At 32.3% G+C, this 16,989-nt stretch overlaps 1 protein-coding gene across 5 annotated transcripts in view; it reads left to right on the forward strand.

The window, feature by feature from the left end:
- Nucleotides 1-14,798, forward strand: part of LOC109545195 (protein dead ringer) — a 114,175-nt gene extending 99,377 nt beyond the window's left edge. For 4 of the 5 annotated variants that reach the window (XM_048667204.1, XM_048667206.1, XM_048667208.1 and 1 more), the window contains 5 exons: nt 4,334-4,517; nt 7,395-7,538; nt 7,619-7,825; nt 8,313-8,650; nt 9,737-11,486. In XM_048667204.1, coding sequence (XP_048523161.1) covers nt 4,334-4,517; nt 7,395-7,538; nt 7,619-7,825; nt 8,313-8,650; nt 9,737-9,855 — 992 coding nt within the window. In that variant the 3' untranslated portion in view covers nt 9,856-11,486. Of the gene's footprint in view, nt 1-4,333; nt 4,518-7,394; nt 7,539-7,618; nt 7,826-8,312; nt 8,651-9,736; nt 11,487-14,318 lie in introns of those variants that run through there. The other variant, XM_048667205.1, reaches the window with a different exon arrangement.
- Nucleotides 14,799-16,989: the final 2,191 nt, after the last annotated feature.

A 16,989-nucleotide genomic window follows, 5' to 3' on the forward strand; every position in this document is an offset into this window, starting at 1 on the left:
ATATTCTACCGGTCGTTCGACGATGCTCGCAGCCTAAAAATGAAGACAGATATAAACTATTTATATTATTCCGTGTGCCACATAATATTTTTATTTGTCTCTCGCATCTAATTTGATCACATGTCTGGTTGGTATAATCAGTCATCGTCTGTCAGCCGTCAGTCTGCTATTTTAATATCTAACTTCGTGTGGATAATGCCGGCAGGTATAAGTACCACAATGTCTGATCTAATTTTATAGCAAATTTTATGGCAATTTTAAGGGTCATTATAGGTGATTATAAACTGAAATTCTTTGAAAATCTTTGAACCTTGTACTTACTATTTGTTCCGACTCATTCGACTCTTCGTATTCCTGAATAGACAGCATTTTCTGCCTCAGTGCCCAGTGTATGCCTCTTTTTTATATATTTTATTAAATACAAAATTATCGATTTGGAACCCAAACAGCTTGTAATAATTATTTGCATTGAATTATAACTAATGACGTTTAATATTGCGCAAGTTTCATCTTTTGGATCATTATTTATTTGCAAGAGTTGCTTCCGATTCTCTATTCCAAAAATATAAAGTTTCTATAAAAAATGGTGTGTTTCTTTAACCATAATTCATATATATTTTGCTCATTTCATCCGGAGAATTTACTAAGACTCCATTTTTTGAAAAGTCATCGCAAGTCAATAGTCTTCTCGCTATCTTCCCCTTTTCATCACTAATAAATTATGCAAAATATTTTAAACCTCGAACTGTATTGGAAAATAATTATCTATAAGCGTAGAAATCTGATTTTAGTGGGGAGAATCATGTAGACGAAAATACGCCACAAATTATTAGCTCCATATACACATTTCACTAACTCAATTTCTATTTACAGACGTGGACAAAACTGAGCAAATTGTAATAACTAAAAGTAAATTTTCACCATTTACTTTAAAATAAAACTTTAGCCCTTAAGAAAATAAAATAAGGCAGTTTACAAGTTGTCTTCCTTCTATCTTGTAAAAAGGAAGTTAACTGGAAGATTAGTTTCGATTACATCCGTCTTAAACTTTAAGCTGACACAATCTGCGCGTAAACACGAGCTGCGCCCGAAAAATTGAATAAGTTCAGTGGAAGCTTTCGAGCAAATCACTTCTGAAGATGCACGTCACTCGTGCTTGCGAAACCTCATCAATAAATTATATTCTAGGACGACATACATTACCGACAAGCTAACCAGTTTCATGAGTCTACATTAATATATAAACTAATAAATTTAATTATATTGATTTCAGACTCAGAACTGAAAGATATGCGAATACATGAATATACAATACACATTTTTTGTATTTCTTGCAATGCAATTCTTCTGAAATAGCCTTCGATTGTTTTACCTCGCCAGATGTATAAATTTTGTTTCCAATTCGATCTGCTCTTCCTAACATGCATCCATCAAATCTACCAGGAATTTTCAATTTCCATTCTAAAGTTTTCCTATCAGTAAATTTATCGACATATTACACCGGGAGAACCTTTTAAACGGGTTTCGTGAAAATTTTTGATAAATTTTAGTTACATTGATTAAGTTATTAGCTGATAATTTTATAAACACAATTTGATTAATTAATAAAAAAAATAAATCAGCCCAAAATGTATATTATTTTTTGCATAACGCTTGTTATTATTATTGCAAGATGGTTGTTTCTGTTGAGAATTCGGTCTGGGCAGTGGCGAAGAAAAGAAAGAATCTTCACCACTGCCCATACCGAATTTCCAAGAAAATCAAGCATCTTGCAATTATTCCATTTCGGTCAGGAAACTGGAACTTAGCTAGTTATTATTGGTATGTATTTCAAAAATTTTTAACAAACGCAAAGCTAACGAAAAAGTTGGAAAACTGGTAAATAAACGTAAATCGGCCGTATTTAACTTATTTCATAGAGACTAGTTTTTACACTGCTTTCCTACGACGTTTGCTAGTTTTTTTTTCGAAATCTATCATTCCATAGTAACCCACTGAAACGAATAATTTTCCTTCCTGATTTCAAAGATATTTTGTATGCAAAGAAATTATCACCGGACGCTAGTTATTAGATACTCCTTTTTTTTAAGTAAACATCTTTCTCAATTAGTAATTTGAGTAACATTGTACATTGTAATAACTTTGTACTTTAACACAAGTTAAATGTTATATAAACAAATATATGTTTTTTAAAGCGAAGTGGTTAATCTTTGGTTAAAAAAATAACAAAAGCATTCATTATTATTGAAGAAAGGATTTTGTTGTGATTTAGATTGAGATTTTAGTTTGTTTTCTATTCATTTGCGGTTTTTCGATCGAATATATGTAAACAGTTACCAATTATATTTTATATTGATTACATGAACGGTGTCCCTAAATTATTTTATGGCCTTGGTCTTGGTTTGCAGCTTTTAAATAAGACTTAAAGATAAATAAAACAGTTAATAATAATAAACTTGAAATGTAGTAGTAACCAATAAAAGACAATCAAATAATCTCAAAGAGTTTGCCATTTCAGTTCTTTTGCTATTTTCTAAATTCTTTGTTTCTTATATAATTTCCGCATTACCTATATTTTTCTCACGATTAAAAATCTGAAGTTTTAGAAAATACGAAAACCGATTCTCTATTAGGGGTTGAAACCTGCATAGTGTAAATGCATATAACATTTTCTACTGTTAGACATAAAAAAAATGTTCTTATAATTAAAGGTGAAAAGAACTGAGTCATGTGGCGGTGATTATTGGTGTTAAATAAATTTCTTTTCATCGGGCTATTTGAAGTCAAATGTTTTATAACAGAAGGACACTAGCCGCTGATTAACGGGATTTATGCAAAGGCATGGAAGCAATTTAGTCAATCTAATTAACTAATCTACTTTACTTTTAAAAACAAAACCGGAAAAAGGAGAATCTAAAAACTCACACTGTGCTTTCTATTTATTATAATGGAATACTGGCGTTAATTTTGAAACACCCTTTACTAGTCGTAAAATACCCAAAGTGCCCATTTACATTTACATTCATTTTCTACTATGACTCATGCAGCCACAGTTTTTTTTAAATGTAATGTTTTATATGGCGTTAAATAATATTGATTTATTCACTTCACATTAAAATGTTGCACATAAAGTTCGAAATCTGGTTGATTTTCTTCTGGCCTATTTGCGCCAAAACAGCGCTAATGACCGTTTTAAAAATCTTTTAATAACCTGAATCATCATTTGACATTTTTGTTTTGTTTTCCTGGCTGGATCTTGAGAATTCCACCATGATTTATTTAATTTTAGAGTTAGTCTGTAGATTATGATTTAGAATTCTATTTTGGGTGCTGGTAATTATGTTCCGATGCCCGTTCTTTTAACAAATGTTTTCAATTCATTGTGCAAGAAAAGCGACTATGAAATTATTCTTCAGCCAAGAAAGCTCTGAAACATGTTGTTATTCATTGGAAAAATTTCGTTTTTTATTTTGGGTTTCGTTTTGCGTAAATTGTGTAAGAAATAAAGTAAATTAAAATGTTTTTATTACAGATTGCAGGTACATATTCCCTGATTAGAACCAAAACAATCGGAAATCGTCTGCTGACGTGGATAGAAAACGAATTTATTTTCTTAAAGCGCATTTGTTTAGCACGTCCACAGTTTTTTTCTTGACAGACGAATTATTTATACACCGATCAGCTTCTGCGTTTTCTTGTTAATAAAGTGGCAAAAGTCCAAGCAATTTTATCGTCTAATATTTCAATTATTATTTCTGTCATTAACAATATATGGGGGCTAAACGCAGTTCGGTAATTACATTTATTGCCAGATGTGAACATACAAGATGTTTAGTTTACGAGGTACAAGTTGCATAGAAGTATTATTATATAGGTAGATATATTAAATATTTCCATGAAAATGTCTATATCTATGTTAACCTTGCTTTAAATAAATGAAAACAAAAAAATATGTATTTTCTAAGCTTTTACTGAAATCGAATTTAAGCTTTCATTTTTTATTGTCTGGCTGTTGTGTTTGTAAGTGTACCGCAAAGGGGATTCAGTATAGTCCAGTTGTAGAAATGTATCTTCCATTTTATTTGTAATTGAAGTAGTCTTTCGGATGTTCCAGTTATATTTTCTAGTTTCAGTTTTTTTACTTTTGTAAAAACATTGATTTGAAGAATTGTGTAACTGATTTTGGGGAGTTTTTTTTACTGGTAAATCAGCAGTGAACGCTTTAGAGCCTCTCTGTATCCACCTTGCTTAAGAAGTAAAAGTAATTGACAAAAATCCATTGTGACAGACAAACTAGAATCATTATGAAATTAAATAATTTATTTCTTTTCAGGTACTCCAATTAATCGCTTACCGATAATGGCGAAGACAGTGTTGGACCTCTTCGAATTGTATAATCTGGTAGTGGCTCGGGGCGGATTAGTTGACGTAATCAATAAGAAGTTATGGCAAGAGATAATTAAAGGACTACACCTACCATCTTCGATAACTTCAGCCGCCTTCACGCTTAGAACGCAGTAAGTTCAGTTTATGTCGTATTAAGTGCCGTAAAAGTGCTTCTAGTTAAAGCATTATAAATTTTATGAAATTTAATAATTTCACAAAATTTTGATAATTAAGTATCTCACCTGAATTAACGGCATGGAAAACTAAATGGAAACACAATTGAATTAAATTTTCCCAGCGTTATCCATAATATAATAAATACATAATAAATAATATGCAACCCTTATTTTGGGATTATCAAAAGCGAGCTTAGGAAGAATTATTCACAAAGGGTTAAAGTTTGTCCCTACAAATACCAAATGGCGCAAGATCTTAGCTCTGAAGATGTATCCTAACTATCAACAAGCCAGATAATTTTGTTTTTCAAATTTGGAATGGTAACACATTTACAATATTTTAAGAGGCATTTTTTTGAAGGGCGTGATTAACAAACAGAATTTTAGGTATTTGTAAAACGAAAATTCTCGAGAAATCATGGACCTTTTTGGTCTCTATTTCTTTGAAGATGCAAATTACCATGCAAATGATTGTGATGTACGAGAATTATGTAAATATTCTCGAAACACTTTTTATTCCTGGCCTACTTAATAATTAGTTATTATTCGAGCAAGTGGGAACAGCTTTATCTCATACCGCTAGGAAATCGAAAAAACAAAGAGTTTTACGAGACGAGAAGTGTGTTTCGCAACTCGTCTAAAAAATATCCAAAAACTCAAAATTTGAACCAGCAATTCTTTATTGGGATTGTGATATCATTAAATCGGATTTATGTAATTTCAAAGTGATTAACTCCCAAATATCGTTTTGAAACAACCTATATTTTTATAAAATACATGTTTTTCGATGCATTCGAGATTGAACTGGAGAACTGAGAAGAAACTCTCGCTAAAAAAAGAATATCAATTAGTTAGACTTATTATTTTCAAATGGTTAAATGAACTTTGCTTCTCAGGTAAGGAACGCAAAATAATATAATTTCTTAATTTTCACCAGCATTGAGTTTTTAGTAAATTGAAAACTTTGGAAAATAATAACATTTAAAAAAATTGTTTCCGAACTTACGAGTATCAAAAACATATTGCAAATAAAATATGTTTCAAATCCATAAATTTAAACGCAGAAATCTGTTCAAATATTTATACAAGGAAAATGCGAGATAACTAGAGTGGTATAACATAACAATGTTTTTATTATTGCTCAATTTTGGGTTTGGCAACCACATATTGACGTTTTTATGATTTGAGTTACTTAATTGTACGCAATGAGACACCATTTGGCTCATTCAGATAATCGGAAAAATGCTACTCGCACCTTTTATGGCAAGAAACATAAAAGAAATACTTTATAGCAGAAAATATCTAAATTTACTTGTGGTTGTTGCATTTTATTCTATCTGATTTTCGCAAATATCGTTTTTACTTCGTTAAAAGCTTATCATATGATTTTATCAGGTCATTTATATGCCATCACACACGCTTTGACGCTTTATACCAAAATGCAGGCGATATTTTCATTTAAATTAAACGAACCATTTTATTGATGCTATTTAAACATGCTTAAACCCCATTACCAATACAAATTTCATATTTCTCCGTTCAGCCATTAAACCAAAGTCTTAAAAGGCAGCTACTTTTATTATTTCACAAAAACCCACACATAAAAAGGGTAATAAATCATTTTTATTAAATATAATTAACCTCAAAACTTTTTATAATAATTAAAGCGGATTTAAGATCCTCAACTCTGAAAGTTCTCTTCAATTTTTTTTTGTCTGGCTGGTTTTATAGACCGTTTCAGTGATGTATCAGTTTATAGCATATGATTTAAATTTTTATTGACATTCGGCAGTAAATCAAGTTTCGAATACCCAAATAGCGGCCCGCATTGAAAAATAATCTCATTCTTACACGGTCTCTTTATTTTATTTTAACGTTTTATTTTTTTATATATATGTATTAAATTTTATGTGTATTTCACCGCCGGGCGAACTGACGGCAATGCACAGTCAGTCCGCCTTGGTTCACTTTTTTGTTCGGAATCTCATCATAACATTATGATGATGAATTTTCTTGGCATAAAGCGAGGCAATTTGCGTATATCATGCTACATTGACGGGCTGAAATCTCTTCAGGTGATGATTAAATAAAACTGGTCTATATAAGTGTAGTATTTGCAAAACACATTGATGTTTTGCTATTTTTTATAGTATGTAAATTATTTATACGTCACTTATTTCAAAATATTCTATTCACACTGGCAAATCTGGCAATTAAATAATATTTTGCTTCAGTTCCTCAAGATCTTATATACAAGCTTATATACAGCACATCATTCTTTGGCTTAAATGAAAGGCATATGACCTACCTTTACTACCGTACTAACAAAAAATGTCCGGCTTCCCTGCTGTTTATTGATGGTCAAAGTTCTCTAAAAAAATCTACTAATCTACAAAAACTACCAGAACTTTTATTCAGAAGCAAAATCTATACCAAAAACTATGAATATTATATAAGACTTCACAAAAAAGGCAAAAAAGTCAAAAGAGGATTAGTGCATCAATCAACTGAAAATAAATCCAGTTGATTCCAGCTACCAAATAAAAAGTAGAAAAATTACGTCCACCGGTTAACATTGAATATTTTTGATTAGACAATATTGTCCGTTTCCTTTGGACAGAAAGAAAGAACCGCCGCTGTCGGCTTATTTAATTGTTGTTCTTGAAACGCCTTTATAATTTATCTGTGTGCGCTGGTAGTTTGAAAGCTCCGCCTAAATCTACCACTAATCTAGACTAAGTGTAACTTTTTCGTCTAACACACTTGTCATACTTTCCCATTTTGATGTAGAAAACAGGTTCCTTCTTAATTTTGCGTAATTGCTATTTTCAGATACATGAAGTATTTGTATATGTACGAATGTAATAAGCATAATTTGAGTACAACTTCAGAACTACAAACCGCAATCGAAGGAAACAAAAGAGAAGGACGGCGCAGCAATTATGGGCCAATAGACAACTTCAAGTACCACCAAGAGTAAGCATTTTATTATTAATTTTTGTCTGTTTCTGCCACAAAAATGATAGATGAACTAAATCGAATTTTGATACTTTCAGAGCAACGAATTCGCAACAAACGTTCAACGGTCTATCACTGGCTGCCCAATCACAGATGCAATCACGGTTAAACATGCTGCCTGCTGGAATCGCAATGCATAACGGAATGTCCCATAGTGTCAATTCTCAACCTATGCCGATCATTCAAAACGGTATCTGCATAGCCCAGCATTTAAGCGAATACATGAAACTTTTTAATGGACAAATGTAAGTTGGGAACTAAACTGGGTGTTGGTTGATAGTCGTATACACATTTCTGCAATAGTATAAAATTATACTCTAGCTTCAGTAAATACTGCAGCTTAGGAGATATTTCGTAAATTGATTAATAAATCCTGGAAAGATTTTCATTTTATTAGAATTTTTATTCTCTCTTGCAAATTTATGCACATATGTAATTACGTCAAATAATGAAAAAATAAATCTTTAAGTGCATTTAACAAATCTCGAAAACAAAGTAATTTAAAGCAGTTGCTCAACCCGTTAAGAATAAAAAATTTTTTTTAGCAGGATTCAGGATTTATTACCATTGTTGTTGCCTTTAAAAGCTACTTAACAAGGTGACTTAAACCAGACTAATATCCTTTCATATACGACACCGGTTTACTGAGACATAATATTGAAGCAGAATGGTTTTTGATGTTCACATCGACACATTCCTGAGTTAGCATTTTTACTTTTCATTTCTGTTCAGGTTTCCACAAGCTGACATGCAGGCAATTGCTTTGAACAACAGCGTGCCTGCTCAATACCAAAGATCTCCCGCACGAGAAATGCCTGCAATAAGAGCTTCGCACCGATCTCCTCTTAGGAATTTAAGCAACTCGAACCAATCGTCTAATGGAGTTATAGAGCCACAAAACGAGCCCATTAATCTCTCCGAATCTGCTCAGTCGACGAAGCGGGAGGTGCCGGAAGCTTCGAATTCACAAAACAAAAGAGTTCACCGGGATCATGATGTCGAAGATTCCTCCTCTAGTCTACCTACCCACATTCCACCACAGACTGCAAACTTCAAGATCGAGACCAGTGGTAAGTTGAACTCATAACATTTACACCGATATTTTGGGAGGTACTTTGGCTTATAAATGGTGTTCCAATAAGAACGACGGATTTAAATTTTTGTAGCATAAGTTTGAAACATTTATTGAAAAATAAAAGTGCACATCATAAAATTATGAATGGAATAAGACATCGGACAAATGACCGCCTCGGCTTTGCTGGCACAGACGTGCTCTTTTCATGAAATTTTCAAGGACTGTTGCGCATAAATTTTGCGGTATTTCAGAGATACAGCGTTGAATTTCATCTTTTAAGTCATCAATCGTTGTTGGTTTGTTCACATAAATTTGTCACTTTAAAAAACCCCACAGAAAAAAGTCGAAAGGCGTTAAATCGTATGATCTTGGAGGCCAATGCCGATCTCCAAAACGAGAACTAACACGACCAGGAAATGATTCGTGCAGTAATTCAACAGTTTCTCTGGCTGTATGGCATGTTGCACCGTCCTGTTGAAACCACATGCTGTTGAGATCTGTATTTTGCAATTTTGGTACAAAAAAGTTAGTTTGCTTGAACAACAACAACACAGTGGCTTCAGTTGGCGCATTCTGATGCATCTGAGCAACCGTCGTTCTTATTGGAACACCCTTTATAAGCTGTTTGGTACAGACAGCATATAATAAAATCTAATTCCTGGCAGTGCGCTAAAAATACTATTAATCACAAGTCAGTTCATTTGAATCAGTTAATTTTGTTGAAAATTCTTTTTATATGGCGTGCCAAAGTGACGCAACGAACAGTTTATTAAATTCAAAGACGGATCATTAATTTTAACACCCAACGCTTGATTGATTACAATTTTGTCCTGTGAAGTAATTCGGTTTTCCTCTTTTCCATGGAATGTTTGAGCATCAATTAGGTACCGAACGACTAATTTATTACTGTTTCTGGATGTATAAAATCAGGAACTTTATTAAGAGTAAATCTAAAAGTTTCGTTTTTCCTGGGAGTATAACGTTCATTTTGGTTTTTAGTCGTAGCTGCCACACAAACCTATTGTTGACCTGTCCGTTCACATGAACTTACTATTTGTTAACAACTTTGTTATTTTTTCAGTCAACGGTACAACAGGAGAGACAAATATATTTGTTCGAATGGAGATAAACGGGACGCAATATCAAGGACTGCTCTTTCCTGCTCCCAATTCTCAGTCCGATGAGAAATCCAACAACTAATCTGTGAACTAACTGTATATATTTATCTATGTAAGTTAGAGAAAATTTCCGCCGCTATCGATATCTGGAAACTGTAATTAGGAGAAACTTGAAAATTGGACAGTCATTGGGGGCAAGCGACTTAAAATATTTTCAAGATGGCGACAAGTACGTATTAACTTGCCTATTTTAACTGGAACACCCTATATATAATTCCATTTTTTGATTCTACTCCAAATTCTAAATATATTCCATGTATGTCCTTTATCTAGGTCTAACCGTTTTTGCTATATCCTAATTTTATGAGAAAAATCACAGATGCAACACTGGAATAATTATCCATTTTTCCTATAAGGAAATATCTGCTACTTAACTTGAGTCGCATTTCTTGTTGAACGCGACTTACTTTAGTGGAATTTGGACAATATTTTGATAAATGATGTTGTGGTTAATTAGTGACCGTGATGATAATCGGTAAGAGCCTTTTCACACGGGCCACTCTGCAGCGCTTCTCTGTGGCGCTGCTGAGAAGCGTAGGCATCTTTTACTGATTTTGAAAACTATTAACACAGTGTTTAAAAAATAAGTTTCAAAATGTCGTTGAGAAAACCGCCCAAATCAATTGGTCCAAAAGGAATCCCCCATTTTTGATAATCTTATCTTTTTCAGTATTAACAAGGGTAAGTTTGTGTTGTTCGCATATGGCTACTAAAAACGACCTAAAAAAGGGGTTTTCAATAAATGTTCAAACTGGCGTCCTTCAATTTCCAAACATGTTTGGCATCTGAGCGGCACTTCATCACTTCATGGGTCGCTTTTCGTATTAACTCGAGGGTTAAGTTTGCAAATTATTTCCTCATGCGTTGCATTCATAGTTGTCTTGGCTATGACTTAATATTTCAATGTACCACAGATAAAAAAATATGGCACTGAAAGATCTGGCGAGCCGGGTGGATAAAGAAAAGGACCATTGTTGGCTAACCATCGATCTTCAAAATTATTTTTTAAAAAAATATCGATGATGTAGTCACGATGTTGATAAAATAGGTTCCTACGAACAGCGAGCGAGAAATTGTGTGAATAGTCGATTTCCAAATTTTCCTAAAATTTCTTGATAAAAATGTAATGCCCCGACACTATTATTTCAAATTACACAATAAACATTAAAATTTCGAGAATTCTTGAAAATGTTGCTCTATGAACACATGTAAATTTGAATGGCTTCAATAATGGGAATTATCTCGATTAAAGGCATCATTATTTGTAATTTTTCCCTCGTCTGTCCAGATTCAACTAACATTATACATGGTGGATCTTTGAAGAGTGCAAATAATTTAATTATGATACACTTTGGCCCTAGAAGAAAGACTATCAGGTTCATTTTTCTTATGACCAAAACCTATCGCACTACTAGTACGTATTGCTGCGGAGAATTTGTCTGTGTTTTCAGTTTCTCAGCTTTAGGCCACATTCCTCTTGATCTTCAGGGGTTGGTAAGGGGATTTTTTTTGGTAAAAAAATAAACTTGACCAATATATACCATCAGTTAAAATATTTGTACTCATCAAAGAACCACTCTGTAGTTTCATGATTCTATAACGTTTTCATAACAATATTTACCAGACATTTTAAGCTAACATGTTGTCTTAACTGTTGTCGAAATGTGATAATTTTAAAATTATCCCATGTTTCAAACAACACACACAAAAATAAAAATAATTCCTAAAACTCAGTAATCTGTAGGCATAGAATTTCTTTGAGTCATCGTTTCTGACAGTCTCAACCTAAAAGTGAAACAAAAATAATACAGCGCTATACAGTATACTTTTAAGATATATATAAGATAATATACAGGGTTATTCACGCTATACGGCACGGACGTTTGCGGCTAGCCCGTTTGATTTTTGCAAAGTATTATTTGATGAATCCACAGACGCCTATCGGGTGCACATTAAAAAAATATTTTTGTAATGTACAGTATCCCAACAGCCCTAAAAGTATCAAAGTTGTGTTTTTCGAAATGATATTATTATCCTATATATTATTGCATTTTTGGATTCTCTGAGCAAAATAAGTGATTGTTTTAATGAGGTTTTTTAAATAATTCGAATTTTCAGTAATCAAAATTAAAAAAAAAAAAGTTAGAGAGTTGTGGACACCCTGTGTAACATGTATAACGGTAACACTTCACTATAAATTACGCTTAGATAACTTAAATACTTCGAAAAGTATTTGACATGTGAAAATTAGATTAGATTTTGATTAAATTTGTATTATTTAAAAAACTTTAATATTTAGGTATTATAAACCTTATTAAACCAGACATTTATTTTGTTCAGCGAATCAAAAAATGTAATAATATACAGGACATTCCAATTAAACAGAACGCAACTTTGGTACCTTTAGAGCTTTTGGTACACCCTGTACATTACAAAAATATTTTTAAAATGTGCGCTCGGTATCATCAAAAGGTTTAGCCGCAAACTTCCGTGCCGTATAGCGTGAATAACCCTGTATAAAAACTGTTAGTATGATATAGTTTGATTACGTTCGTGTGAAGCAAACGACAAATATGCCTGTTAAAAATATTTATTTTCTTTGCTCAGCTCATTTTATTGCCCTCAAATAATATTGATAAGCCTTTTGGTACATAACTAAACTGATCAACTCGAAATGAGAGCTGCATCGTCCACTTGGTCTAAGTTAGAGCTAATTTTGTTGAATATACTTACTCATATTAAAGTTTCTACAATTAAAAAGTTTAAGAAGGTATTCACCACTATATTATCACTTATTTTGCTGAACCAGTCAGTCTAGTAATCTGATAATCAAAAATTAAACATTCGCTGTTATTTCTTCTTCTTTATGTGTCGTCTACGTTACGAAGGTTGACAATCATCAAGGCTATACGTATTCGTGATACAGCTGATTTGTGGTGCAGTTGAACCAGTCTCGCAAATTTCCCAATCAAGAATGGCGTTTTTTTCTCCCCACACTTCTCCGTCCCTGTATTTTTCCTTGCATTATGAGTCGCAGTAAGTGGTATTTTTCTCCCCTCATCACATGTCCCAAATACTTCAGCTTTTTTTACCGTATCAATAATCTCTATCCTTTCTCATTCTTCTCATGACTTCCACATTCGTTATTCTATCGGTCCATTTACCTTCAGCATTCTGCGGTATAACCATAGCTCGAATGTCTCCAACCTTTTCATTTCTATCCCCTTTAAAGTTCATGCCGCTGCTCTATATAACAGTACCGATAGCACATAGCATCTCACCAGCTTGATCTTTAAATCTAGGCTTAGGTCACTGCTGCAGAACACCATTTTAATTTTCATAAATGTTGCTCTCGCCTATCCTATTCTGGTTTTGATTTCTTCATGTGCCCTTCATGTGCTGTTTTCATTTACAATGGTACCTAGATATTCATACAATTCATACCTATTAACTCTTCTATGGCTTGGTTAATTACTATGATTTTGGCGTTGTTTTGTGTTATTTTGGATAATGTCATGAACTTAGTCTTTTTTACATTTAGCGACAGTCCGAATTATTCGCTAGTGTTATTTACTTTGTCTAGCAGCTCCTGAAAATCCTCCAGACTAGTAGCCATCAGAACAGTATCATCCGCATATCTTATATTGCTAATATGCACTCCGTTAATTAGAACACAAAATGGCCACTTTCGTCATGGCAACTGATGATAGTCACAGCATTTAAAAATAAGATGCAGTAATATTCGCGAGTTCAATTACCAATGGTGGCGCTGCGAAACGTCAAATTACTCGTTGTCGAGTGATAGTTGAGACGTGTCAGGCTTGTTTTTGCTTTTTTATTTATTGGAATTGATGACATTTATAACATAAAATAATACTTGCACACTTTTCGATGTGTTTCTGTTTCTTTAAAAGCTTGCAAATGTTAATTAGAAGAAAACAAAACAAATCACAATCAGATGTAAACACCAATGTCAACAAAGCAAGTGTCAAATGACTACTTAACTTGTAGTTATAATTTTAACCACCAGAAGGTATTTTTGTTGGCGTTTGAACTCGCGAAATGAAAACATTAAATTGGCAACATTTCTCCAGTTTTGGAATATAAAACTTTGCACAAACTTACCCTTATTTTTAATACTGAATAAGATAAAATTATCAAAAATGGTAATTTTCTTTTGAAAGAATTTAATTATAAATTAGGAGTGGAATTCAAAAACGTAAAAATATAGTAAATAAGTAACTTGATACCTACTTCCGGTATAACCGAAAATGTGGCTATCTTGAAAATATCTTAGATCGCTTGCCCCGAATGACTTGGGAACACTGTCCAATTTTCAAATTAATTAATAAAATACATAATATATAATAAATTACAGTTTGCCAGATATCGATCCCGGCGGTTCCCTGTAAAATTCGTTTTGAAATATCGATTTTACACCTAGTGTATTTTGTAAATATATGTATATATATTTATTTTTTTTAGCCTAAAAGTACGAGTGACAGTTTGTATATATTTGAGGAAGGGGAGGTTTGTATATATGTATATTGTATAAAGGATTCCTAAATTTTAGTTAAATGCTGAAATTTATGTTTCCGTTAAGTTAGCAATTAAGCATTTAGAGTTATTAGTAATTTTTATTTATATGTAGTAACGTATAGTAGTTTGCATGTCTTTTGTTTTCGAGTAAATTGTTTTAACAATTACAAATTAAACGAATCATATAATCGTTAACTAATACTGAATAAGTAGTTTAACTTTAAGTTAGTTGTAGTTAGTAGTAGGTAGTATGTACGTATGTATAATGTATAGATTTATAATATAAATATTTACAATCATGTATTAGTGATAATTAATATTTTACAGAGCATCGACGATATAGTAGTATCATAAGCGACTTTTCTCTCTAAAGTTAATGTCATATTGGTATTAGCATAAAACATTATTAAAGGATGCTCACCGAAATTTGTAAGTTTTTTTTATCACCGAAATCGCCAACTACAGATGGTTGCCCAACTTATCAAGACTTTATTTCAGGAGGAAATGGATAGATGTTTTTATCCCATTTTAGCACAAGACTTCCAAAATGTATAGTCGAAATTTTCCGCATTCAATATAAGTGGTGCTCCATTCTTATCATGAAAAACTAAGTCTATAAAAATGTGGACCATTGAAATGCATTTAGTTCCCGTCTTATTTGTTATTAGCTTATAACTATTATCCAAACAAACTGAATTTAGTCCATTCCGATTTCCGACATTCTAGTGTATTTCATCTACAATTGAAAAATAAATTTTCATTCGGATATCGTAATTTTATGCTTAAAAATGCAGTAGTGACAGATTCGCTCCAAAAACGATTGAAACAAGTAACTTTTTCAACTCTTATCTTCCAGCAGATAGAATTTTCCAGAAGGTGGAAAAGCTCTCAAAACGACATGTGTTTAAAAAATACGAGAAATCTCACAACTTCAAACTGATTGGTAATTGGTGAATATAAAGACAGTTTCAATCTGTTTGAGAAAAGTCCTAGGAATTAGTTTAGGTGAAACAAATAATCATCAAAAGAGGAAAAGCCTTAAGGGTTATGGCGAAATCTGAAAGTCTGCATCAAGCGGATGATCTCGCAAAAATGTGCTAAAACCGAAAAGCGGTTGGATCAAATACAACTTTTTGTTGAGTACGACTTAAGTATGAAATAAAGCTGAAAAAAAAATAGTTTAAAAAATGCTTGTTACGTTATCTGTTGACGGATAGTACGACACAGACGCGGAMCTGAAATKTATGCCAAAAATATTTCYTCCAGTGTGATTATACMTATAATTTTTTTTATTTTGAAATAAAAAATAGTTTTCTGTTGATTTGTGAAAAGCAAACCAAGCTTATTTTTGTTGAATTTGAGAGATTTTGTTTTTTTTAATAAAGCGTATCGATCAATCAGTCTTCAAACATTCAGAACAGAGAAATTAAACAGTCACCAAACCGAATTAATCAGATCTTCTCCATCCATTTTCCAAGTTTGTAAAGGTGTTTTAACGTTTAAAAGGTGTTTAAACAAAAGCACTACCTTTGCATATATTACAAATTAGTCTACCAATTAGCTGCTATTGCTATAAAACATTTCGATAAAATTTTTAACTTTTATTCTCGTTCATTGTTCTACAAAAATTGGCCAAAAAACACTATAGGGCTGAAACTGAAATGTTTCTGGTACTGATTTGTAATACGAAAAATGCAAGCCAGAGATAAATGTTTCATTACAAATTATTKTATTAAAGTACCTGTTTGTTGCAGACTTACTACACATCTGGAACAAAAAATATATATTAGCATTATTACCTTRAAATTAGTGATGGGAACTATCGAATTTCTTAATATGCTTTATATATATATAAATWATCTTTTTTTCCTACAGAAAAAGGMTATCGACCCACGATCTACTAAACAAACTACAAAAATTTGTAACAATAAAAACAATTAAAATTGTAGCAGATCTTTTTGGRAAAAGTTTATAGTAAATTGTATTCATTTTTATCATTAATTAAAATAGGCTTACACCACTTTCATAGAAAATGGCTCATATCGTTTTGAGGTTTGCAAGACCCTTCTTGGAATAAAACAACGCTTGCCCTCGAAATTCCGTTTTTGTTTGTCTTAGGAGATCGCGGGTGGTGTCTATTATACATCCTGACAATGGATGGCATAATTTCACGCTCTGGGATTTATAGGTATACAGGGTTATTCACGCTATATACGGCACGGAAGTTTGCGGCTAAACCGTTTGATTTTTAAAAAGTATTATTTTATGAATTGTGCGACCCTACCGAGCGCACATTTTAAAATAATTTTTGTAATGTATAGGGTGTCCCAAAAGCTCTAAAGGTATCAAAGTTGCGTTTTTTTAAGTGGATTGTCCTGTATATTATTGCATTTTAAGATTCGCTGAACAAAATAAATGTCTGGTTTAATAAGGTTTATAATACCTAAATATTAAAGTTTTTTAAATAATACAAATTTAGTCAAAATCTAATCTAATTTTCACATGTCAAATACTTTTCGAAGTATTTAAGTTATCTAAGCGTAATTTATAGTGAAGTGTTACCATTATACATGTTACACAGGGTGTCCACAACTCTCTAACTTGATTAATTTAAATA

Source organism: Dendroctonus ponderosae, unplaced genomic scaffold (assembly GCF_020466585.1).
Source record: "Dendroctonus ponderosae isolate FM_Combo_2020 unplaced genomic scaffold, Dpon_F_20191213v2 Dpon_F_20191213_6, whole genome shotgun sequence".
NCBI lineage: Eukaryota > Metazoa > Arthropoda > Insecta > Coleoptera > Curculionidae > Dendroctonus > Dendroctonus ponderosae.